This window comes from Vicugna pacos, chromosome 31 (assembly GCF_048564905.1).
Source record: "Vicugna pacos chromosome 31, VicPac4, whole genome shotgun sequence".
Lineage (NCBI taxonomy): Eukaryota > Metazoa > Chordata > Mammalia > Artiodactyla > Camelidae > Vicugna > Vicugna pacos.
In genome coordinates this window covers 10,488,650-10,513,599 of record NC_133017.1, presented here as the reverse complement: position 1 = coordinate 10,513,599, position 24,950 = coordinate 10,488,650, and the positions used below count along the sequence as shown (strand labels likewise).

The 24,950-nt window shown below is 43.7% G+C and overlaps 1 protein-coding gene and 1 pseudogene across 2 annotated transcripts in view; both read left to right on the top strand.

Moving 5' to 3' along the window:
- LOC107035255 (coiled-coil domain-containing protein 144A-like) overlaps nucleotides 1-11,071 on the top strand; it is a 104,275-nt gene extending 93,204 nt beyond the window's left edge. Inside the window, exons 41-44 of one of the 2 annotated variants that reach the window (XM_072952538.1) lie at nucleotides 1,986-2,274; nucleotides 2,842-2,892; nucleotides 4,650-9,625; nucleotides 10,792-11,071. In XM_072952538.1, coding sequence (XP_072808639.1) covers nucleotides 1,986-2,081 — 96 coding nt within the window. In that variant the 3' untranslated portion in view covers nucleotides 2,082-2,274; nucleotides 2,842-2,892; nucleotides 4,650-9,625; nucleotides 10,792-11,071. Of the gene's footprint in view, nucleotides 1-1,985; nucleotides 2,275-2,841; nucleotides 3,049-4,649; nucleotides 9,626-10,791 lie in introns of both variants that reach the window. The other variant, XM_072952537.1, reaches the window with a different exon arrangement.
- LOC140690601 (E3 ubiquitin-protein ligase MIB1-like) lies at nucleotides 2,167-23,086 on the top strand (annotated as a pseudogene).
- Nucleotides 23,087-24,950: the final 1,864 nt, after the last annotated feature.

The window sequence follows — 24,950 nt, the reverse complement described above, 5'->3', positions numbered from 1 at the left end:
TTCAGTCCAAGTTAGCAAGCAGTATTTTTGCTACCACGGTTCTCTTTAAAACTTTGAGTTTCCTGTGAATTTTATTGGGGCTCATGCCATTGGAAAAGCTACTCTCATGTCTTTTTGAGATAAACTCTTCCTTCACCTTGGGCTTCCTGTGAAGCTGTTGTGGGAGCATGCCTTTGAAATTCTTATGCTTTTAAGATCTTTCAAGGAATTTGAGGCAGGACCTTAAATCTTTCCAAGGTCTTAACAAAGTCTTGGCTTCATCTTTAGACTGTTTTCCTGGCAGCACCCTACATTTGATCTTAGCCCAGAAGCCATTTCTCTGCTTACCAATTATGTGACAATTGGGCATGTGGAGATGCTTTCAGTGGGATACAGATACTTGAACCCAGTGAGTCCTGGTTCCTTTATATTCCATAATCTTTTTGTTTGTTTGTTTTAGCTTCTCTCTCTCATCAGTTTTACTTTCAGCTGTTCGGTAGCAAGAGTCCCGTTTCCTCTGGTTTCAGTGTCATTTCCTTCCCTGGCCTAGAAGCCTTCACTCTCAGCCCTTCAAGGGCCCTCAGGCTTCCACTCACAGTCTCGTGGACACTTTGGGTTTTCACTCTTACTCTTCTCTACATCTGTTCAGGTTTCACCTACCTCCAGGTGCAAAGGCATCCCCACATTTTGAGTTCTTTTTCAATGGCTGTGCCCCATTTTCAATATCAATATCTGTGCCAGTTACTTATTGCTAATAATTTATATAATAAACTGCCTCCAAACCTGGTGACTCAAAACAGCATTTGCTTGGTTCCCAAATCTGTGTTTAGATATGACTCAGTGGAGCCAGCTCATTTCTTCTCCACTTGGCATCAAGTGGGCACTAGAATAATCTAAAGGCTTGTTCATGCACATGTCTGGAAGTTGGAGCTGGCTTTGGTTAAGGACATTCCCTGGGGTCATCAGCTGGGACAGCTGCGTTGTACAAAGTCTCAGTAGGTGGCCTGGGCTTCATTCACAACGTGGTGGCTGGGTTCTAAGGGTGAGCATCCCTATGGAGTGAAAGTCAGAAGCCATTTAGCCTTAGAAATCACACAGCAGTGCCCCCACATTCTGTCCCCTAGAAACCAGTTGACTGAGGCCAGCACGTATTTCAGGGGAGGGAATTTCACAGGGGAAATGTCAAGGAATCTGTAGAGATGTTTTACAACCACCACATCCACCTGCCTTGTCTCACCAAATAATCCTTCTATCTGAAGGAAAGCAGTTCTTCCCAAGTCAGTGTCACTGAAATTCCAGCAAGTTTTGTTTTTGTTTTTGTTGAGTATGTTCTCTTGTTTTGTGGAGAGCCACAAAGGATTACAAGAATGAAGGCTTTTTTGTTTGTTTAGAAAAGTGTATGGGTCATCTTACTAAACCACTACACTAGGAGATGGATTTCTCCTTAACTCTGCGAATCATTCATTGCTCCTCGGAATGCAATTCAAACTAGCATAAAATATTTGTAGTTCAGAGAAAGGCTTGTGGCATTGGAATCCAAATCCATATTTGTAAGATGTATTAATTGCAGTTAATCTGTTTTTCAAAGTCTTGTTTTGGGAGGCATTTATTAATTCAGCCCTAAGTAACTCAATATGATCTCCCTAAAACTTTAAACATCATGGAGTTAAGGCTTGGGGGAGGAAGGGGTAAGAGACCTTCTGCTAAGAGGTGCCTTATAGGCATTTTATGTAGGAAAGACATGAAACAGTTAGAGAAACATAAGAGTGTAAAGTCAAGTACAAATGTATAACAAAGATGATGACAGTAAACAGTATATTTTTGTGACTCTTGGTGGTTTGAACTTTTTTCTTGATTTTCTGAGTAATTTGAGTTTCTCCATTCCACAAGGTAGTTATACCATTTTATTGTAACTGAATTTATTTCAGCCTTTGATGCTGGGCTACAGTTAGGCTTTTCTCAGTCTGCTAACCTCGTTACCAAACAATTTTATGTTTTTCATGCAGAATGCTGATCTTCCGGCAAAAGTGGAATCTACATCTTCAGTGCTTCTCTCTCTGAGTGCAGAAACTCAACTTCTTCTAAAGGAGTTATATCTATGAAAGAGATGCAAAAGAAATGTGAAAAAAAACGCTAGAGGAGAAGAAATTGGAGGAAGAAGCAGTAAACCTCAGATGTCGCCTCGAAATGAACACAGTGGAGCGCAGTCAAGTGGAGCAGTACAAACGGGAGACTGAAAAGTGAGAAAGACGGGATGTAGTAGAAACACTGAAAGAACTCAGCCAGTTTTTACAGGTGAAGCATTGATCTGTAACGTGCTCCAACTCACTTCGCTGAGAATTGCAGTTCGGATATGTACATTTTATGTGTTTCCTCTACTTCCCATATAGCAGTTTGTTTTGTAGATTTCTGGAAGGCAGGCCACATTTGTTACTCCCTTGGAATAATACAGTTTCCATCATTACTGTCACTAAATTGATCTTTCAGAACAATGCTCACTAGAGAATCATTTTTAAGAGCAATTGGTGTAAGTCAAGACTACTAGGAGGAAAAGAATAAATATTGTACCACACTCTTAGATTACTCTTAGGTTGTATTCAATTTTTAAAATTTTAAATTGATCCTATTATTTTTTGAACTATCACATTATCTGAGTACTAATAAAAGAGTGATTCAACTTTAATTTCATAATTCAGATTTAATTCACTTGACATTGATGATAAGTATTTTAATGTACAGCTTTTTTTCCCCACACTTAAAATTGCTCTCTCAATCATTGACTCAAAACTAAGGGGAACAAATATACTGTAATTACTCAGGTTATAATTATTTTTAGAACTGTATCCTTTTCATTTGCTTTAGGTACAAGCGGCATCGCAAGAAAACTTGTTAAGAGAGTATAAACGTGCTTCAGTAAGTCAAATGGAACACAGTTAAAGATCTGGAACCTGAACTGAAAAGTAAAACTTTTCAGTTTGATTCTAATGAAAAAAAAAAAGGGGAAAAATACAAACGACTATACCTGGAAGAGCTAGAAAATAGAATGTCATTGGCAAGTCAGCTCACCTCGTAAGTCAAAACATAGAATTATAGAAAATAATTTAGGTCATTAATTTGCTTCTAAGGCATAATTTTTATTGAGCCAGGTTCTTGAGGTGAGTAGCAAGTGAGAGCTAACTAGATAGTGTGATTTGGGGACATGATGTTAGTAAATGAACTCTCCTTTAAAATGTCAGTCCAGAGCAGTTTGTATCTCCCTGCCTTTTGTTGCTTTTACATGACTTTATTTTTTATATTTGCATGTATTTAACCTGATCTAGTCTTTAAGCTAGGGGTTTTGCAAACTCTGTAATTTAGACAGCCATATTCTCCCAAAAATTTAGCTGGAATTGCCATATATAGAAATGTTACTGAGTTTAAAATTAAGTGTGTTTTGGAAGAGTACGACTTAAACCCAAGGGGCCCCATGCTGGTGTTTGGTGAATTTACTTTCTTGATTGTGATATTTGGTATCACCGCTCGTGGGCACCCTGAGACGAAGTACTGTACCCTTCTAAGTTTGTCTCCGCTACGTAAAGGCATGCTTGGGAAACAGAAATTAACATCGGGGTGAAGGGCAGTATAGTGGTTCACAAAGTGGCTAAGAAGAATATGGTGGCCTGCCCGAGGGGGTGTGTGGAAGACCGAAAGGGCGGGTCCCACCTCCGGTGCCTGAGTAGCAGTGTTACAAGCTACAGGTCTCCCCGCTATCTGAAAGTAGAGCGTTCCTGTGAAAGTTGTCGGTGTAAAGCAAAGGGGCAGTTACCTTAGGACACATCTTGCTGGTGGATGCGTAAAATAAACATGCATGGAGCCCAGGCGCTCACAGACACAGTCCAAAGCCGTGGCGGCGTGATGCCGGGATACTGAGTGTGGTTCTGGGGAAGGAGCTCGGTGGGGCCCCTCTCGCTGCTCGGGGTGCTCCTTGCCCCTCTGATGGCTCGGGCTAAAACAAACACCCAGCACTATTCTGGCTTTTTGCTTTTTTTTTTTTTTTCCATAAAAGTGAAAATCCGCTTGAGACTTTTTTGGTTATGGAAAACAGCTGCTGATGTAGGCCTCTGGTAGAAGTGAAGTAACCAAGTGAGCTTTGGGAAATTGGGGGACACTTGAAATTGCCCCTAGCGCTGTCGTAGTTCTTTCCCACCATCGACTCTGCCGCCTGGTGCCCCCCAGAGGTGGTGGCTCTAAACTGTTCCTCAGTGCTGCATGCTTAATTTCTCCCAGGTAATGCGTGAAATGTGTATATAAGGGGTGGGGGGGTGAAAGCAAATGCTTGAAAATGGCTCTGAGGGATGGTTTATTTTTTATTTCTAAACTGGTTTGCTGAGGGTGAGTATGTCTAGATGCAGCCGGTGCAGAAGGCAGCGGGGATCCTCTGTGGGGGCGTCTCCATCTCTGACTCTTCCCACTTTGAAGTACTTGTTAGCTAAGGCCCCCCCAGGCACATACGTCCTTCTTTAGGACAGTTTTAAACTGAAATTGTTTACAGTAGGTCTTCGCTGACATATTTTTAGTGTTAAAACACAGTTTAATGGGACAATCTGTTTACTATTATAGCAGCTTTAGAACTACACACCGCTTAGGAGGAAAGTGAAATGAATGAAACGTGTGCTTTGCGATCCTCGCAGGGCTTATGAGAGGCTGGCAGCGGTGAGCACTGAGCTTCAGCTGGAGCAGCAGCACCAGAGCTCCCTCCTCGGCTCTGTTCCCGCACGGCCTGTTGACGGACCGCCTTCTGCTGCTAGTACTAGCGTGGAGCCCAGGAGTCGTCTTACTCGAAGGAGGAGCTTCAGGAATTTTTCAGACCCTTCAACTAGCATGGGCGCGCTCTGTTCAGGCTTAGTTATATTATCTTTTTTCCCTTGGGTTTCAGGTTTCTGATATAATTCTTGTTTTTAATTTGATGAAATTGAGTTGTTTATTTGACTTATGCATACTAAGCAAAAGCCATAATTAATTGTGCTAATAAAGAAAGAAGACAGAAATTTTATAATTTTTTTGAAGTCCCTGGACTTGTAATTTTCAAGAGAAGCCTGTCATTAACTTTATTCAATAAATGCAACTCAACTGACAAATTTTAAATTCCTTAAAAAGCTCCATTTTAAATTCTATTTTAGAAGTTAAGTATTAGTGCCAAATAACTAGAGATCCACTTTCCAGTGTTTGGCTTGGTTTCTGATTGATTTCGGTTTGGCATTGGTTCATAGTAATTTTCAAGTTTTGCTGCACCCCAGTTTTTCTACCCCTAAGCATAAGTAAATCATTGGCATTGAGCTACTTAACAACATGCAGATGTTTTTCATTTAAAGGAATCCAAGATAAATTCTTTTTATGTATTCAGTCAACTTGTAACACTAAAAACATTAAGTTCTGTTTTGAAGTTTAAAATTTTTATCATTTCCTTCTGTAAGAGTACATCTTTAACTGCTAATTTACTTATAGCATTGTTACTTTAATTGTTATAAAATGTCTTACTGAGCAATTGTAGAACATTTCTGAATATGTAGTCAAGTAAAGTAAATACATAAATTTTTAAAATGAAGTTCACTTATGTCTCAGTCTTACCCTCACCTGCAGGAATACCGAGGTGGTAACGATAGGGAGTCTTTAAATTACAACCAGTTTTCCTTGTGTATCGTTGTTTAAATAGCCATTTAAAGCGGTGCGCGTTGATTTATGGTTTGATGGTGTTTTCATGATCTTCTTGATGCAGAGAAGGGTAGCACTGGCCCTTGTTAAGTGAGGTCTCAACCTGTTTCTTCTCACTTCGCTTCATGTCATAATAAATCAAAGAAGAAAAAAGCTCAGGTTTCGTAGACAGTGTTGTGGGTAAATTGAGTCTAAGTGCTTCAGAGTCATGAAACCGGAGTGCGTGGTGTTAAAAAAACATGGCTAACACTTCTGTCAGTGGCTAAGCATGATGCAAACTCGAAACGTTTTCCTGAGTTATCACCAAAAAATCGACAGTGGGTCACTTTACAGGATGACGGTGGAAGAGTATGAGTGCAAAAGCAATGCAAGAGAAAGCTCCTGAGGACAGTTTTCTCCTTTAATGTTTTTGGGGGAAAGAAGTGTCTTATTTTTCAGTACTTCTAGATACACTGGAAAGTTGCTTATTTTAAACTCGGTGTTGTAGTTCCGAGGTACACGTAGTTCTTTTGTGGGGCCATGATGCCGTATCATGCTAGGTTTAGCAGGGAGGTTAACGAGCCCCGCTCTATCCAGGCGCAGAGACACGTCTCCCTCAGCGCTGCTGGGCGCCTCACAGGAGTTACTGTACAGTTACTGCTTAGAGATTTCTTAGACTTAGAGAAAGAAGGTGCCTTGTGGAATTGCTAGGGCTGTAATTATTTCTGCTGGGAAAACATAAAGTAATGCTATGAGAGGTGTGAACATACTGTTTAAAATGACAGGAAGGGATGGGTTTTTGCATGGGGCTTAACAAAACAACAGCCTTTCAGCTATGGCTCTAGAAAGCAAAATGTTAAAAATGGCATTGGGATCGAATTTAACGTTCTCCTTTATGTGCAAGGTTTTAACATTTTGGACTGTTCCTACTGTGAAGTTCCAGCTTACTCAGCAGTTTTTTTCTAACTTGACGGAAGTATTGCTCTAAGTCTGTGATTTCAGTCGTGCTGGTTGTCGAAGCAAGTTTTTTTCCCAGTTCATAACACTTGGGTTTATTGCCTCTCTTACTGCTGCATGAAGTACAGCCTTGTCACGTGACATCGTTGTAGCGGTAACGGATGGACCCCCCGTATCTGTTTTGTTAATTTTTACCCTCAGATTTCACATCCTAGTTGATTTCTGGGATGCTTTGTCCTACATGTCAGAAGCAATTTTACAGTTTTACCCAATTGTGTTGTTGAATTATATTACTATAAAATACAAAAAGTTAAAATTAGCCTGAGCAGATAAATACATCACCGTTTGATTTTCTTGCACATAGAATTTTTTTCTGAGAACTGAAAACTTAAAAATGGATTCCAGACAATATTATAACAGACAAAATTTCTCTGTTTTAAAGATTTTTTTTATGTTCAAGAGTTTTTAAGTGTTGGTGCGCCTAACATGAAGCATGGCCACAATAGTTAATAAATGTCCTTCAAATCTATTTTAAATAGGAAGACTAAATTTTATACTCATTGATTTTGGACTTCTGGTGTATTACTGACACTTTCAAACATTTTCTAATGATTTATTTAAGTAACTTTTAAATTTCTCAAATGTCCATTCGGTTTAGCGGCCCTTTTTCTAAATGGGATTATACCAGTGCACCAGAGCTAAAACGATTAACATTCCTAAGACTTTAACTTTTTACATGACACAGCACTGCGTCTCAGCAGAACCTGGCCACGTTTCTTTTAAAAGTAGGCTTCCGAGGCGCAGGGCACATCCACTCTGAATTTTAATTCTAATCAAACTATGGCAGTAGTTAAGCTCACTTCTCATAAGGCAGAGGCAGAGTTCAGTAACCTTGTTTCTGGTATCAGCTCTCTGCCCTGTGGACTCCCTCCTGCCCTCATGTCATTTTGTCTGAATGGACAGATGAGGAAGCGTGTTATCTTTTGAAAGCCAATCACTCGGCTTCTTCCAGTTCTTTTTCTTTCATTCACTTTTTTCTCTGTACTTAATTCTTTAGCTCCTTGATCAACAAATTCTTTCTCATTTCTTTTCTCTGCAGCAAAACACATGTATTTAATAGTTACAAACTGACACGTGTCATTTCCTTCATACGTTAACCTGTTTACAACAGGATGATGAATCAAAGCGGTTAAATGACTTGATTCTATTACATTTCTGGAATTGTGCTTATTTTTATAACATTTAAAATAAGAATGGTACCAAGTTTTAACTGAGAAGTATCAATAATCTGAAGATATATTCACTTTGGAAATGAACGTGTATGTATATATGCGTGTGGCAAGTGTGTTGCTATCAAATGGATCCCAGAAAGAGAGGGCAGCATTATCTTCCAGCCTGTGACCTCGGTTTTGACCTCAGTCCTGCAGTGTCCCCAGTGGGACCGTCCATTTCTATGGGACGTAGTCTGCAAACTGCCAGTTATGAGAGAATCCTCCTAATTAAAAGTCATTAGAGTTAAAGCTTGCTGATACATTGTCTTCCGGTGTATAATTTTCTCACCTTTCTGTGCTTTTGTTAAATGGAAAAGTTTAAGTAAAGCTGCAGGTGCCTTCTCCTTATTAATGTTGGACTTCAGACCACTTCCACCATCTGGACATGGGGGTCCACACCTAGAAATAAACATAAAGGTCCCAGAAGTACCTATTTAGGAGCAGAGCTTTGCAGAGGAAAAGATAGTACTCGTACATTCAGCTCATGTGAAAGTGTGATCTACATTTTGCATAGTGTTTACTAACGGTTATATGAATTTATTTCAGCAAAGTCTTCTCCCTTCATCTGTTCAGCGTTTTTCACTTCACGGGACCCACCTGGCACTGTTGTCACGTTGTTGATGGCAGAAGGCCTCTCTAGAATGCTCTTGTCAGACAGTGTGACGGAAAACAGGCTCTGAAAATACTGGCAAATGGTAGCCCCAAAGTTTGTCTTTGCACCTAACATTTACAAAGGCCTCGGCTCTCGTGTCACTGTTACTCACCGCAGTGTTTATTATGTCTGGTGTACTAGTTTAGAGCCTGTTTAGTGAGCGGGTGACTTTTTAAGAATTTTTAAAGAAAACACTCTAGGTTGGGACACTTGTCGTTTGAAATGTCCCCACACATTTCATAATTAAATACGTAACTAATTAAGTCAAGTTTCAAAAAGTTGGCCCTAATTTCTAGAACGGAAACAAAGTTACAGTTAAAGAATTACGAATTGTTTTACATATTTCTGACTCAAGGAAGTTGTGAATCAGAATCCAACTTTTGAAACTGGCACTAGCCTCTCCTTTTCTTTTCTTCAAGTAGATTTTCTGATAGAAATACTTTAGTTATATACAGAGAGCAAAATACATTTGCTAAACTTGTTTGCCAGTAGAATTTTCACTTGACATTATTATAACAGAACCCTTTTCTTCATTTTATGCATCTACGATTCTGTGCTAAAAACATTAGCAAGAACAGACCTTAAAATTTCAGTTTTCTTAAAGTGCAGGAATGGAAAGCTCATTTTAAGGAAAAATCCATTAACGTTAAAAAAAACTAAACTCTTACAAAGGGCAGTTTTTCTGAGAACTGCAAAGTAATGCATTCATTCAGTGTAGAACATGACTTGAATTGTTTAAACTCTTTGTGCTAGTAAGATCGGGCATCGCCCTCTGAGATTATGTGTATCCGACAGGGCAGTGTTTACTGTGCTTTCCATCAGGGGAATCTAAATAGCCTTACATACGTATGTTCTCTATTATCTAAAATCAAAGTAAGTAGGAATTTGTTTTATTCCTGTGATTATTTTTTCTACTTAAGCAATCCCCAAGTTAGGTCAAGTCTCTAAAAGTGCTTGTTTAAAGGCCACATTTCATAAGCTAGCTGTCATTCCTATGATAGTGTCTCTTGTTTAACTTAAGCATTAAAAATAATATTTGACTTATTTCAGATGCGGAAGAAGTTGGAGAATAATACAGATAGAGAATTAAAAGAAGGTATGTTGCCAGCATTTCTGAATTAAATCTAGACATGGATGTCCGAAATACACTGTAAACAGTAAATGGCACCTCTATCTATTGTTTGAATAACAGATAGTATGTTAAATTTTTTTCTTACACATATCTGATGAAAAATGTGAAAGCATAATTTCATTCATAATGATAAGTGTACTTATTCCTCACTTTTTCATCATGATCCATAGCTTTAAAAAAAATCTCAAGAAGTCTGTGTTCCCTCTCTATTTCTGGCTGTGCCCTTCCTCTTCTGCTGTCCCCTTGGGCCTGTCATCTGCACACGGACCTGTTCTCACAAAGCATGGAGGTTATCAGCTTCTCGAGTTTGGTAGTGACTGAGGCCAAAAACCCAGACTCAAGCAATCACAGTTCATGTAGCTGTTCCCTGGTGGATGACAATTAATTTCCTGTCATTCACTTTGTCAGTGGTTAACCTTCTGCCCTCAGGAAAAATGACAAATTCCTTAGCTTGGAAGAAAAACATCCACATCGATTCGGCTCTTGCCAAAGTCTTCAGCTGTGTCTCTTTACTCCCCTGCTCTGCCCCTTTGCTCCAGCCACTGGTCAGACTGCGTCCAGCTCCACGGGCGCCCTTCCTGCCTCTGCTCTTCGTGTTTGCTTCTTGCCTCTCCCTCCCACACTTTCTCCTCCTCCTTCAGGTCTTTGCTTACACATCGCAGCCACCAAAGAGGGGACAGTATTGACACAAAGCTGGATGTCCCTTCTGAGTGTTCCAACTGTGCCCTCTTTCATACCTGTCATGGCATTTATGTCTCTGTACCGAAATTGCCTGTTCATCTATTCTGCCAGTTTACGGTACATGATCTTTCAGGGTGGACTCTGTCATCTTCATCTTGTGATTCCAGTGCTTGTCACAGTGCCTTAGCACGTGGTTGCTGAGTAAATGAATGAAAAGTGAGAAAACCAGGCGCTCTGATCCTTAGCCACGAGAGCAGTTAATTCAACGTGCAGCCCTGGGCAAAGTCTAGAGTAGTAATCTTGTGTTTTGTGTTGTAATCGTATGTAGGTATTTTTCATTCTTCTTTAAAACTTAGAAGAGTCTCAGCTTTTCTTAAAAAATAAACTGACATTTAGTTACCTATGAACTATTTTAAGTAAAGAATCTAATTCTTTCATTTTCTTTCCAGCTATTACTGAACTTGAATCTAAGTCCTACAGACTCTCTTGTAGACTCGATGGACGAGTCAAGTCTAAGTCCAGATCTGGTTTCAAAAGCACGTGAAGAATATGTGGAGATTTTGAAGAAAAAGTATATGATCTGCAAGACAAATAGTAAACATTCACCTGCTGGGGGTGTTTGCCTAACACTTTAGTTACTTCCCGTTATGTAAGATACTGACACTGTTTATTAAAGGAAAATATTCTTGTATTATATGTGCATGATTAAAATTGATGTAGTATTTTAAACCACGTTTCTCTGCATCTCATTGACTTTTAAGCAGATTTTGGGAACAAAACCCAGGACTTTGGAGTATTACATCCTCCAACTGAGCCCGGGTGCCAGCTGTTTAAACAGCACCCAACCACCCACCAAACTTGTCGTTGATACTGAGCCGTGCTGATTGATAGCTTTTTGAGTTTTCCAGCGTTAATCGCTGTCTGTAGACCTAAAGATTTAGACGGACAGCGTTTGGATCTGCTGTGGCTGTTTCAGTGTTCTGATGGATCACAACAATCGTTACAGTGCCATCAGGCTTTCTATATGTTACCTTAAACTCTGATTACACAGATGTTTCCTCGAGGAGAAACGAAATCTGCCTCAGGCTTTTCATCTTGTTTATTTCCTCTTTGGAAACAGTCTTAAAATTAGAGACAAGTTCCGAGCACCAGACTCAAACGGACATTGTCACAAACCTGCCATCTCTCCCATACATTCTCCTAAGGCGTTCGTCTATCTCCCTAAGTGTCACTTGTTCTACCATGAGTGCCCTTTGTCTCCCCTCTCACCAAGAAGTCATTTGTGTTTCAGAAAAATGCCTTTCTCCTTTTCCTGTCACTTATTAAATTGTATATAAGGCCCCGCTTCTAGCCACCCCTTCAAGTCACATTGCTTTGTGAACTCTTGCATGTATTCATTCATACGTAATTTTTTCCTCACAGTAATCTGCTTTAGTCAATTTAATTTGCAGGTTCCCAATCACTGAATGTAAGACAGTAAAGGAAATACTCTCCTTCTCAACAATTTCCAGGAGCTGAATTTTTAATAACTCCTACTTAGATCCTTTATTCCTTTTTCTGTCTTTTCAGTGGGCTTACTTGGCAAAACTCCCAACTACACAACAGACTGATTATCACTCTTCCCCCTCACATCCCCCCAGGCATCTAAGTGCTGCTGAAGAAAGTCACGCACCGCCCAGCGATCCTGCTACTTTTATTTAGTTAATTTCCATCTTCTTCCTTCGCAGTGATGATTTCAAATTTCCCTCTCTGTAAACACCTCCCTCTGTTTCTTCCCTCTCACATGAACCAGACAGTCTACCTTCTGACGACAAACTTCCTGAAGGATTTGACTGCTTCCCCGCCAGCAGTCTGTCCCCACCCACTCTGGTGTGTCTTCCCTTCCACCATTCCCACGCAGCGAGTCACTGATGACTCCCACGTCTAAACCAAAGTGACACCTTTCCGGCCCTTGTCTAACTGAACTTCTCATTCCTCCGGGCACTCCGTGTAACTGACCTCTGTAGCTGACTGCTGCCTGCAGCTTCCTCTTTAGTCTTTAGCTGAAGAGGATGTTGAAGGTGAGGGCTTCAGCCTTCTTGGTGAGTTCACTCAGTTTACCCTGGCTGTCTCCCATGGGTACGCACAGGAAGTATACGTGCTACTCAATCTTTATTTTTCTCCTGTTGGTCTACCTCATGTCAGGTTAATTCTTAGACCAGCCAGATGAGCCTAGAAGGGTGGAGGACCGCTCCCCGCCCCCACCCCAGCACAAGCCTGAGCACGGGTAGCTGTGCTCTTTCACAGCTGGCGTGGGCGCTGCCGCGCCTGCAGGGAAGAGATTGATGGCAAACGCCGCTCTTCCTCCAGCACTAGCCAGTGAGCTGAAGCTCACCTGGATGTCCTCCAGGCTGAGCTGGGGTCACTGCTCCCGGCAGCAGAAGACCGCCTTTGTGAAAGAAGAACAAAACGAGTCTGCATTGCTCGAGAGGGCTCACGAAGGAGGTGTGACGTACGCACATCTCAGCCCGCAGAGAATCCGGCCCCGTGAGCATTTATTGCCCTAATGAAGTCATCCGGAACACCTGCCAGAAACTTCAGCTACTTACTAAGCCCCGCCCTGAAATAAGCTGTGATTCCTTAAGGACACACGTTTCCTGACTGGCTCACGTCAGTGTCAGTCACAATTCTCATCAGGCAGCTTTTGACAGCCTCTTGGCTTTTTGTCTTCATAAGCCCCTGACTCCCGTCCTTGAAACACTCAGTTTTACCCAAATCTGTGTCTCCCAAGTCGCAAATTATTTCTTCCAGTTTTATTGAGAGAGAGTTGACATGCAGCAGTGTATTACAAGTTTAAGGCATACAGCACCAATTTCACACCGCCCTTGGCCGAGACCCCCCAACTTACCAACACAGGTGAGGCAGAGCACCACAGAGGCCAGGGGCAGGGGCTCAGGGCTGGAATGGCAGAAAATCTGAACTTGTAGAGAGACGGGCCCAGGGTCAAGCCGGCTGAAGCCGAGAGCCCTGCCCCCAAACAGGTCTTGGGGGATCTGGCAGGGAGGGGAGGGGGGGTCTCGGGAAGCTCTGTGCGCTAAAGTTGGGTTTACCACCCTGACTCTTCCTTTAGCCTTCTCTGTGCCATTTATTTTCCCACGCCTCAATTGCCCCATCTGTAAAATGGAAACTATCTGTGAGGGACTCCATGGAGACCTGCGTCCCGTTGCTGCCGACGACCACTGTGGGGTCTGGGTGAGCCTCTGCTCCCCTTTGGGGCTCCATTTCACCAGCCATGAGATGAGGGGTTCAGGCTTCAGGGATTCTTTTTTCACGGTGGGATTCAGATAAGCCTTAACTTGCGCCCAGGAAATTTAGAGTCTGTGACCTTGGCCAAGTCCCTTCACCTTTCTGATCTGCCTCAGTTTCCTCACCTGCAAAATGGGGACCACACAGGTCCCCACCTCAGAGGATGGGCATGGAGCTCTGAAACAATCCACATAGAAGACTGATCCCACAGGAGCTGCCCACGGACCCCCAGCTCCTGTTAGCAGAGGGAGTCAGTGCAGAGCTCAGGAGTCAGGCAGCCTGCGCTGGGATTCAGAACCCACCAGGTGGGCACGTCCCTGGAATTCAGTTGCTGTTCTCACTGGGCCTCAGTTTCCTTTGCTATAGAGTGGGGATGATGACGTTTCCAAAGGGTTAATTTCAGGCTATGAGAATGAAAGAACCACGTGACATGCCTGTCATGGTGCCTGGCCCACAGCAGGCACCCAGTACGTGCTGGAGGTGAGGCTGAAGACGCGGGTGATGAGAAAGCAATTCCAGGCAGTTGCAGCAAAGCCCCTTTGTCCCCCGGCTCTCCACACGGACATTCCCTCCTGCTGTGGGTCCCTCAGCTCTCTGGCTCTGATGTCCTCATCTCAGCCAGAAGGTTCAGGATCTTGTAGGGGCCGCACGCCCCTCAGTCCTGGGAGCCCCTAAATCCTGTGGTTATTAGACCCCATGTGCCAAGCCCCAGCAATGATGTTCGTCGCAGGAAATTGCTTGGATCCTGGCCAAAAGTGGGGGGGGAGGAACTGAGGACCCCCCCCGACCACCCTCCTCAGTCCCTGTGATACTTAGGGCCAAGGAACGTAGAGCACTCGGGGAGGAGGCTGGATTTGGTGCTGGAATAGGAAAGCTTGGATCTGCTGCAGACTGGTGGAGTACCTCCAGGGGCCTCAGCAGCCTCACCTTTGAAGTGAGGAGATGCTGCCCTCCGGCTTGAATGGTCAGGGACTTCTGGGAAAGGGCCCGGCTCACAGTAGGCGCTCAAGTCATGTCAGCATTCTCTACTCTCCTAGAGGGGGAGAAAGGGGAGTCAGCTCATGTCCAGAGCTCTGCCCTGGTGTGTGTGCCCGGTGGCACTGGGGGTGTTGGGGAGGGCCAGCTGCCAGTCTGAGGCAGGTTTGAAGGAACATCACAGAGTATCAGGAGCTGAAACTCTGGCCATGAGTTCTGCCTTCAGAGCCACCCATGTGGGTCAGAATCCCTGCAGGGTAGCTGAGCAGTGATGCTGAAAATCCAGGAACACAAGCTGCCCCATCGCCCCCTTCACCTTGCAGGCAGTGCACGTGCTGCTCAGTTATCCCGGTCATCACAGTTCAGATTGTCCCTGTGACAGATCACCAGCAGGATGGCTGCACACCCACCAAGCCCCCAGACCCACTTCTGCTGCCAATGACAAAGCAGAGCTGGTGGTGGGGTCCCAGACCAACCAGCACCCCTCCTCAGTGTCCCCCTGGCCAGCCTCTGAACCCCATCTGTTCACCTTCACCCCACCCTCTGAGGATAGGTCTGCTCCTGCTCAAGAAGTGGAAGTGGCTCCCTAGTGCCCACACCGTCAAGTCCAACTACATGGCTGGCTTTCATGGATGTCCGTGTTACGTCTCCAGGCAACTTCCTCTTTCCCTAGGCAACTCCCTGACTGCAAGATCCAGTCCTCCCTCCAGGCCTTGTTCCTTGCTGTCCCCGCACCTGGAATGTCGTCCTTCTGGCATCGCCCTGGAGCCCAGCTCAAGTGGACTTCAAGTGAGTCCTTGCTCACAAAACCCATCCTGACCCTTCTTCCCTGAGCTCCCAATGCTCCAAGTGCCACCACAGTCCAGCCCAAAGCTCGTAGTTTCATCCTTGGTACGTTTCCCTTTTCACCTAGGTAAGGGGCATGACATACTACTGCCCAAGGGCCACATTTGGCTCAGCCACTGCCTTTTTCTAAGTGGAGTTGTATTGGAACACTGTCACATCCCTTTGTTTCCGTGTTGCCTGCAGCTCTCTCATCCTACAGTGGCAGAACCAAGTAACTGCAGCGGAGACAGTATGGCTCCAAAGCCTCAAATATTTACTAGCTTGCTCTTGCATAAAATGTTTGCTGACCCCCAATCTAGACTGACAATCCAGAAGGACTTTTCCCTTCAAAGGAAGGTTTGGGCACCTGTGTGACTGAAAGTTCTTGGTGATGGTCTTTCTCCCAGTGAAAGGCCCCCAGGCATGCCTGGTTCCTCTTTGCCCCCCCTCCCCCGCCCAGACCTCGGCATCAGCTGGGAGGCAGGGGGACACCTGAGGGACCTCTTCCCTCTCAACCCAGCCTGGAGCAGCTCCAAACCCCATCCCCCTTTCCGGGCCCAGCCAGAGATCCCCTGCCTTGTCCACAAAGCCCCTGTCCTGCCTGACTTCACGGCTCAGGTCGCAGTCCAGGGCTGTGTCTGCAAGGGGAGGGCAGAGGGTGAGTCACGACAGGGTTCCCAGGGGCCCAGCACAGGCCCATGGCCTCCACCTTCTAGCCTGTCTCAGGTCCCATCTGGGGCCAGGCAGACAAGTCATTTCCGAGAAGACACTGCCCAGAGGTGAGAGCATCTGGAGCCCCCCACCCTGGGCTAGGGGCGCAGGGCCCTTGGGGAGGAAGAAGGGTCAAAGCAAAGGTCAACTGCTGCCCCCTCCAGGAAGCCTTCCCTGAAATCTCTCTCTTCTGCATCCCTACAGTCCTTGCTGTCCGGGGTGTGCCCTGTACAGGGCCCAGGTCACCCTGGACGCCCTTGGTCTGTGTGGAGCTGCTTCATCTCTTTGGGATGGGGCAGTGAGCCTGGACTCTGGTATCAGACAGTCGTGGATGTGAATCTGGGCTGGCACCTGCTGGCTGTGTGGCTTCTCTGAGCTTCAGCTTCTTCCCAATTCCCAGCCCCCTTCCCACCTTCTTAATCTTTCTCCCTAGAAATGTGGGGAGATTTTACAACACCCATGAGACACTGAAGGGAGACAGAAGACCCCCAGCCCCCAGTATAGAGAGAATTTGAAATGATTTTTAATCGTGTGAAATGACACCCGATCACCATACAACAGGGCATGAATCTCACAAACACAACACGGGGCAAAAGGACGTGTGTAATGTGATTCCATCCACAGAGAATTCAAATATAGGCCAAAATAGACTGTATTATTTGGGTGTGACCACAAGATAGTGGTTACCTCTGCGGGAGGGAGGGGCTTATGATCAGAGAGGAGCTTGGGGGCAGGGTGTGCTTTGGGGAGCTGGTCACATTCCGTGTTCTGTTTCTTGTCCTGAGTGATGGTTGCCCAAGTGTTTTCTTGGTATCTATTCAGTAATGTGTGTGCATGCACGCGCGCACACGCACACACGCACACACACGTAAAATAAAGTTTTGTGCACGTTTCTGTATGTGTATTTTCTTTTTTTAATTAAAAAAATTTAATTGAAGTACAGTCAGTTATAATGTGTCAATTTCTGGTGCACAGCCTAATGTTTCATTCATACATGTACATACATATATTCCTTTTCATATTCTTTTTCATTATAGGTTACTACCAGATGTTGAATATAGTTCCCTGTGTTATACAGTAGAAATTTGCTTTTTCCGTGTATTTTCCAAGGAACAAGGATGTCTGTGTGTTCTGGGAGGGGGAGGCAGAGAGATACCCAGCCTCAATCCTAACAAAAGGAAAGCAAATTAAAGCAACAGTGAGAATCTGTCCTCTCAGATTGTCAAAAAAGAAAAATGGTTGATAATGTACCGAGTCGGCAAGGCACTCCCCCCAAATGTTGTTGGTTGGGTGTGTGAAGTTGCACGGTCTTTTTTGAAAAGCCATTTGGCAATATCTACCAGAATTTTAAATGTACATTGTCTATAACTCATCGGAATCTGCTTCTAAAAATGCTTACTGCACGCAGAAAATGAACTATGGTTCCTAAAGGGCACAGGGCGGGGGAGGGATAAATTAGGAGTTTGGGGTTAACAGATACCCATGACTCTATATACAATAAACAACAAGGTCCTACTGTAGAGCACAAAGAATGATATTCAATTTCTTATAATGACATATAATGGAGAAAAATCTGAAGAGAAGAAATATATAAGTATTTATATGTATAACTGATTGCTTTGCGGTATGTGCGAAACTGTTACCGAGTCCAAACTCTGCTCACTGCACGACAGGCCAATAAATCAAAAGATGAGGTGTTGGGGCAAAGAATGGCAACTTTATTTGGAAAGCCAGCGACTGAGAGGATGGCCGACTAATGCCTTGGAGAACCATCCTCCCCCAGTCAGAATACAGGCTCATTCTATACCAAAAAAAAAAAAAAAAAAAAGGATGGGGTGCGTGTTAGTTGTTGTAAACTTCTTGCTGTAGGAATTCTTTGTTCCTGCAGCTGTCCACGTGCGCCAGGTCATGGTGCTCCTGCAATACCTCCAACAAAACAAATGTTACTTTCTAGTCTGCAGCTTGTTGTTACAGGAGTGCAGAAGTGCTGACAGCTTAAAAGGCCAGAGCCCGGAGAACAGGCTCTCCTGTCTATTTCAGGCTAAAGGCAACATCGTTTCCCAAAAGGTGCAGAGCTGGCAAGGCTGAGCTGGAAAACAGGGCACAGGCTTAAAGGAAAAGGAACAGATCTAACGTGGAGTCAGATTTGTTCTTTTCTATTACGTCACCAGTACATGTTATTGTCACTATTTTTTAAACTGCACATGAAAAGATGCTCAACTTCGCTAATAATTAGTGAAATGCAAATCCAACCAACAATGTATTGAAAAATCCAAAGTAATCAAAAGCAGAGCATAGGACAGTGAACCCTCTGGGCCCGTCTGCTGCAAGGATCATGAGCTCCTGCCACTCTTGTTGGACAGATACTCAACATCCCTGCTTCTATGCAATTCTGGGGTTTTTTTGGGGGGGTGGGAGAAATGAGGCTTATTTATTTTAATGGAGATACTGGGGATTGAAGCCAGGACCTTGTGTAGGCGAGGCACATGCTCTACCACTGAGCTGTACCGTCTCCCCCTACCCAAGCTTTTCTGACACACATCCAAGAAATCATTTCAGCCCTAAATGCTTCAGTGATTCAATACTCAGTTAACAATATTAAATTACCCATTATCCCAATGAACAGGCACTAAACTCAAAACAAAACACCTTGAATCCTCTGGCCGCACAGATGTGCCTCCCCACCCTGGTCAGAGTACACTGGTTCACCTTTCATGGGGACTCTTGGCAAGATGTTCTGGAAAGGGGCTGCGTGCATCAGGTCACATACTTCTAAAGACCAGAACAAAGAGAGAAGGTCACATCAGGTAGTTTATCTCACAGCAAAGATGGATAAAGAAATCAGTGCTGAAAACAAGGCACATCTTTGTCACTTAGTGTAAATGGAGTCTCGGGGCTGGTGGAAATGTTCTCTGCTGTCCACCGAGGTAGCCACCGGCCACCTGTGGTGATCAAGTCCTTGGAATGTGGCTGAGGAACTGAATCTTCAATTTACTTCCTTTTGACTAATTTCAATGTGGACACACGCAAACCAAGGCAAACTTGAACGTGGCCTTTGCTTTCCAGCACTGATGGCCTGACAGCCGTCCCTGCACAGGTAGAAAGAAGGCACTTCCTGTGCAAACAGGGCAGGAGGCAGGAGGAAGGGATGGCACCAGTGTCCCCAGAGCCCCAGACAAAGTTCTGAGCAGTGGCCCTGAACGTGCTGCTGGGTCACCAGCTGCTTTAGAGAGGTGATGACACCAGACACCACGCACGGCCCATCCACTCTCCAGGAGAACCCAATGTGGAGGAAAATTTACTTCAGCATCACAGGGGTGACAGAACTCCCAAAGCCCCACCGTGCATCCACAGATGGTCAAGCACAGGGCGCCCTTCCCGAGTCTGGGGCCCACAAACAGGGGAGGGCTCCCCCGACTGGTGCCTTCACCTCAGGGCAGAAGATGAGCATGAGTTCCTGCACCTCCTACTCTCCACCTAACCTGAAACCATAATAAAGCAGGCTATTAAACAGAAATCAGAGAGTCAAAGCATATGACTGCCAAGAGTTTCCCTTGAGGAGCTCCCCCAAGGTGACAGCAAAGCTAAGACCAAGAGGAGGGAGAGGAGGCTTTCTGTCCCCAACAGGTGAGGGTCCTGTTGTCACCTAACAGACGCCTAATGCAGCGGTCAGCAGCCATCCCCGGCTCCACCAGGACCCCCCAGAGGGAGGCTGACCCCCCAAGCTCCTGGTCACCTGTGCCTGAATCCTGTGCACAGAATACATGTGACAGGTGCACTCGGAGCCAGCACACACACGAGCTGTTCCCGGGCCTCCTGCACTAGGAGTGTGTGTTGGGAGGTCATGCTCAGGAAGGAGAGCATCGGATGGTGAGGCACAGCTTGCAAACAGGAACGAGGGCGGTGTCTGTGGGAGCCTATGCATCTACAGAAAGGTAGAGGAATGTCACCACCCTTGTGCTGTGGTCTCCAGGACATATTTACTGTCCACCACAAAGTGGAGACGGGTGACTGGCCAGCCTACGCCAGCAGGGCAGGAGGGCGTTTGGAAGGTGACTGAGTGCAAGTGGCCCGGCCAATGGGTGGCATCACAGGGACAGTGCCACACAGACAGGGGTCCTACTGGTGGTAAAGAACCTGCCTACCAGCAGTGCCCCTCCAGACGGGCCATCCAGCCATTTTTGCTGCTTCCTGCTGCCACAGCCTATGAGCTCAAATTCTGGGAATTCTGATTTGAGAGGCCTTTTTATATTTCTGTTATTTGTTAATTCGTATGCTATAATAGTATCTTACTATATTTTGAACAATAATGCTTTTTCTCTTAGTTGTATTTTTTATTATAAGAAATATCTGAGTCTGAGAGCAGGTATTTGGAGTCTCATAGGAAATCTAGGAAGATTACAGGCAGAGGGATCTTTGCAGGTGCCAGAATTGTGCGAGAAGTGGACTGGCAGTGGGAAGATCAGGATGGAGGGAAGGGACGGGGGGAAAGGTAAGAGAAATCCACGACTGGAGCGCATGAACCCGCACAGCACGGCCTGCATTCTTGGGATGATGGTGCTAAGAAACTTTACAGAGTTGGCTTTGAAGGCGTGTCTGATCTGAAGTGTGTCCTGGATGCCAGAGGAGGTTCTTTCTAGAGAGATCACTGCCTTGTGCTAGGTGAGCAGCGTGGCACAGGAATCCTGGTGGATTGCAGGTTGGTGACCTGGTCGATAGAGATTTTGGCCTAGAAATTGTACAGTCTTTGCAGCACGGTTATGGAGGGTGGACTGATGCACGTTTGAGACTTTAACTACAAATGCAACTGTCTGTGGCATTGATGAAGACCATGACATTGTCGTGCAGTATCCAAGTGGCAACAGGTGGACCTTCAAGCCCGCTGTTCTCACTGAAGTGAACATTGTCCAAAGTGGGGATGCTGCTCAGGGTGCAGAAGGAGGCAACTTGCAGTTTCAAGTTGGTGACCTGGTACAAGTTTGTTATGACCTGGAGAGAATTAAACTTCTGCAAAGAGGACACAGAGAATGGGCTGAAGCTATGCTCCCAACTTGAGGTGAAGCTGGCCAAGTACAACAGATTTTTTCAGACAGCGATTTAAAGGTGGAAGCTGGTGCAACATCTCAGACATATAATCCAGCTGCAGTTTCCAAGGTGGCACGTGCAGCAGCAGCCAGTAGCAATGCGTCTGGTGAAAGACTCTCTGAACTCTTGAAGAAATTACTTGAAACCCGAGAATCTGGTGACCTCAATGAAGAATTAGTTAAGGGTACTGCCCGTAGAGATGTTGCTAAAGTGGAAGGTTTGCCAAAAAGACCAGATGTGGATGTAAATGGACAGTGTGCTGGTCACACAGATATGCAAGCTGCTAGTCAGAATGGACATGTTGATAATTCAAAGTTACTTCTGAAGCAAAATGTGGATGTAAAAGCAGAGGATAAAGATGGAGATAGAGCCATTCACCATGTAGCTTTTGGAGACTAAGGCGCTGTCACAAAAGTACTGCCCTGAGGCAGCGCTGATCTGAATGCTCAAAACAAGTGCCAACAGGCATCACTTCATTCTGCTGTCAGTAAAGTTCACTGCAGGTGGTGAAGACTCTGCTGGACTTTGGCTGTCATCCCAGGCTTCAGGATTCCGAAGGTGATACCCCTCTGCATGATGCAATCAGTAAGAAAAGTGATGATATCTTGCAGCTCTTCTGAAAGCTGGAGCAGATGTTACCATTACAAATAATGATGGATTTAATGCTTTGCACCATGCTGCACCAAGAGGAAATCCCAGTGCTATGTGTGTTTTACTATAGAAATTACCAAGTCCATGGATTGTGGATGAGAAGAAAGATGATGGTTATACTGCCCTACATCTGGCTGCCCTTGATAATCACATAGAAGTGGCAGAACTGTTGGTATATCAGGGTAACGCAAACCTGGATGTCCAGAACGTGAGCCAGTAGACTGCCCTCCCTCTTGCTGTTGAGCAACAGCACACCCAGATTGTGAGGCTTTTGGTCCATGCAGGTGCCAAGTTAGATGTTCAGGATGAGGATGGGGATACTTCTTTGCATGAAGCCCTGAGGCATCACACTTTGTCTCAGCTACGTGGGATATGCAAGATGTGGGAAAGGTCGATGCTGCCTGGGAGCCGTCCAAAAACACATTAATAATGGGACTTGTTACCCAGGGGCCAAGAAGAAGAGTGCAGCATCAATTGCCTGTTTCTTGGCTGCCATTGATGCTGACCTTAGGATTCGAAATAAGAAGTGTCAGTCTCCACTGGATCTCTGTCCTGATCTGAGTCTGTGCAAAGCACTGGCAAAGTGTTATAAAGAAAATGTCAGTGGTCAGGTGGGTTCCCTATGTCCTTCTATGGTCAGTAATGATTCTGAAACCTTAGAGGAGTGTATGTGTGCTCAGATGTGAGGAGAGATACTCTTTTTGGCCCATGTGGACATATTGCTGCCTATTCTTTATGTTCTCCACGAGTCAAGAACAAGTTCAGTCCAGGACAAAGATTGAAGAATGTGTGTGCTCCGACAAGAAAGTAGCTGTTCTTTTTCAGCCGTGTGGACACATGTGTGCTCGTGAGAACTGTGCCAGCCTGAGGAAGAAGTGTGTACAGTGTCAGGAGGTGGTTGAGCGAAGAGTGCCCTTCATCATGTGCTGCGGAGGGAAAAGTTCAGAGGATGCCACTGATGACATCTCAAGTGGGAATATCCCCGAGTTACAGAAGGATAAGGATGACACCAACGTCAACGCAGACGTGCAGAAGCTACAGCAGCAGTTACAGGACATAAAAAAGCAGACAATGTGCTCTGTATGTTTGGATCATCTGAAGAATATGATTTTCCTCTGTGGCCATGGAACATGCCAGCTCTGTGGGGATCGAATGAGTGAATGCCCTATCTGTCAAAAGGCTATTGAACGAAGGATTTTTTGTATTAACTAAGAAACTCAGTGTGTTTTGTTAGCTAAAGTATTCAGTCATGGGATCTTAGTGAGCTTTCGAGCTAGTTGGAGGTCCTAACGATTAATTTTTAATATCATATTTCCTTTACTAGAGTGTAATTTGACTATAAATGTACCAGGACCACAGCAACAAAAAACTCCACAAAACAGTGTTTGGAGCCGTGTTTTTTTGGTTTTGTTTCTGTTTTTTTTCCTTTTAATTTAAAACATCAAATCCATGTAATTCATAGGTAATTTACCTTTGGCTTCTACAGGGGAAAATCCTTTAAGGATTTCCTGTTATTTTTGTTTTTATTGCATTTTCTTATAAGAGAGTTAATACATTTGTTTGACCTCAAAATATATGCTTCCTTATGCTCAGCTGACTTTCAGTTTATCAAGATTTTACCCAGAGAGTCGACACAGGTACTCAGAAAAGTCATACATCAAATGAAAGGGGCAAGTCAAACCATTCTGTCATGCATGCTAAATAATAAAATGGTAGTACAAGCTGTGTGTGGTTAAGGGAAGACTGAACAGAGGAGTCTTTTGAAGATAACATAGTTTATCCCAATGATTGTTTCTGAATTCTTAGAGTAAATGAAAACATAGGGTGAGAGAATAATGACTTTGCATTTATTTCCTGGATTCAAAGGAAAATTGTTTAACTTGAATCAAATTGCTAGTTTCAGTATGACTGACAGACGTGAAAAAGAGAAATAAGCAGTCATAGTGGGGAACTGAAGGGGGAAGTTATCCAATAAAAGAGTACCTGTTAACTCACCATTAAAAGAAAAAAAAAGAAATACCGCCTGGATTTATTATACTAGTAGTCATCTTTTCTGATCTAATGACTTGTGTCTAATTTTTTATAAAAAGGATTATAGTAAAGATTGATACTTTCATTTGGAGTAAATTAATAGTTTACTTTCATTCCTAGATTTGAATTTTCTTTCGTATTTTTTCTGGTGGTTAATTTTAAACATCATATTGGCTGGGCCATAGTGACTAGATATTTGATGAAAATTACTTTGGATGTTTCTGTCTGGGTATTTTTGGGTAAGCCTTTCTTTGAATGAATGATCACTGATATGTCCTTTTGATGGCATAAACATTGATTAGGTATAACTATGCATAAATTGTATAATATTTTATAAATAATTATGAATGTTTATTAACTCTATGTATTTTTATCTCAAAAATACTTCCACACATAATTACATATAAACATTGTTTAAATGGTGCATTTTTGTTTTAAGCTCTTATTATTATAGGGATCCATATACAAATAATAAATACTTAAAAATACAGCAGCAAATTATATAGTACATTAAAGGATCCTCATCAAGTATTATGGATCTGTCAAAGAATATTAAATAAAATATTTTAGCATTCTTATACTATATAATAAAAGCCAATGTAGTCTGCATGTAACACTTGTAAACGATATAACATTTTCATGACTTTATACTCAGATTTTAGTATAGTAACTGGCTTGTAAATAGTGTATTAGATTTAAAGACTAGATGAATGAAAATGTAAATACACAGATTGGAATAAAACAAAAAATTAACAAAAACCAGTAAAATATTTAAATCATCACCCATTCTGCCAACTCAAAAAAATCTGCTGTTTTTATATTACCTCAGTTATGGAAAATCGAAGAATTTTGTCTTACAGTTTTATGATCTGTAGTAATTTAATATAGTTAGGTATTTTCTTTCAGGTTATTATTTTCATGTTCACAGTCCTGGTAGTTTAAATCATGTTCTGATGCACACAGACACACACAGACAGACAGATATACACACACACAGAAACACGCACACACACACACACACAGATTTATATCTGATTGGGGATAT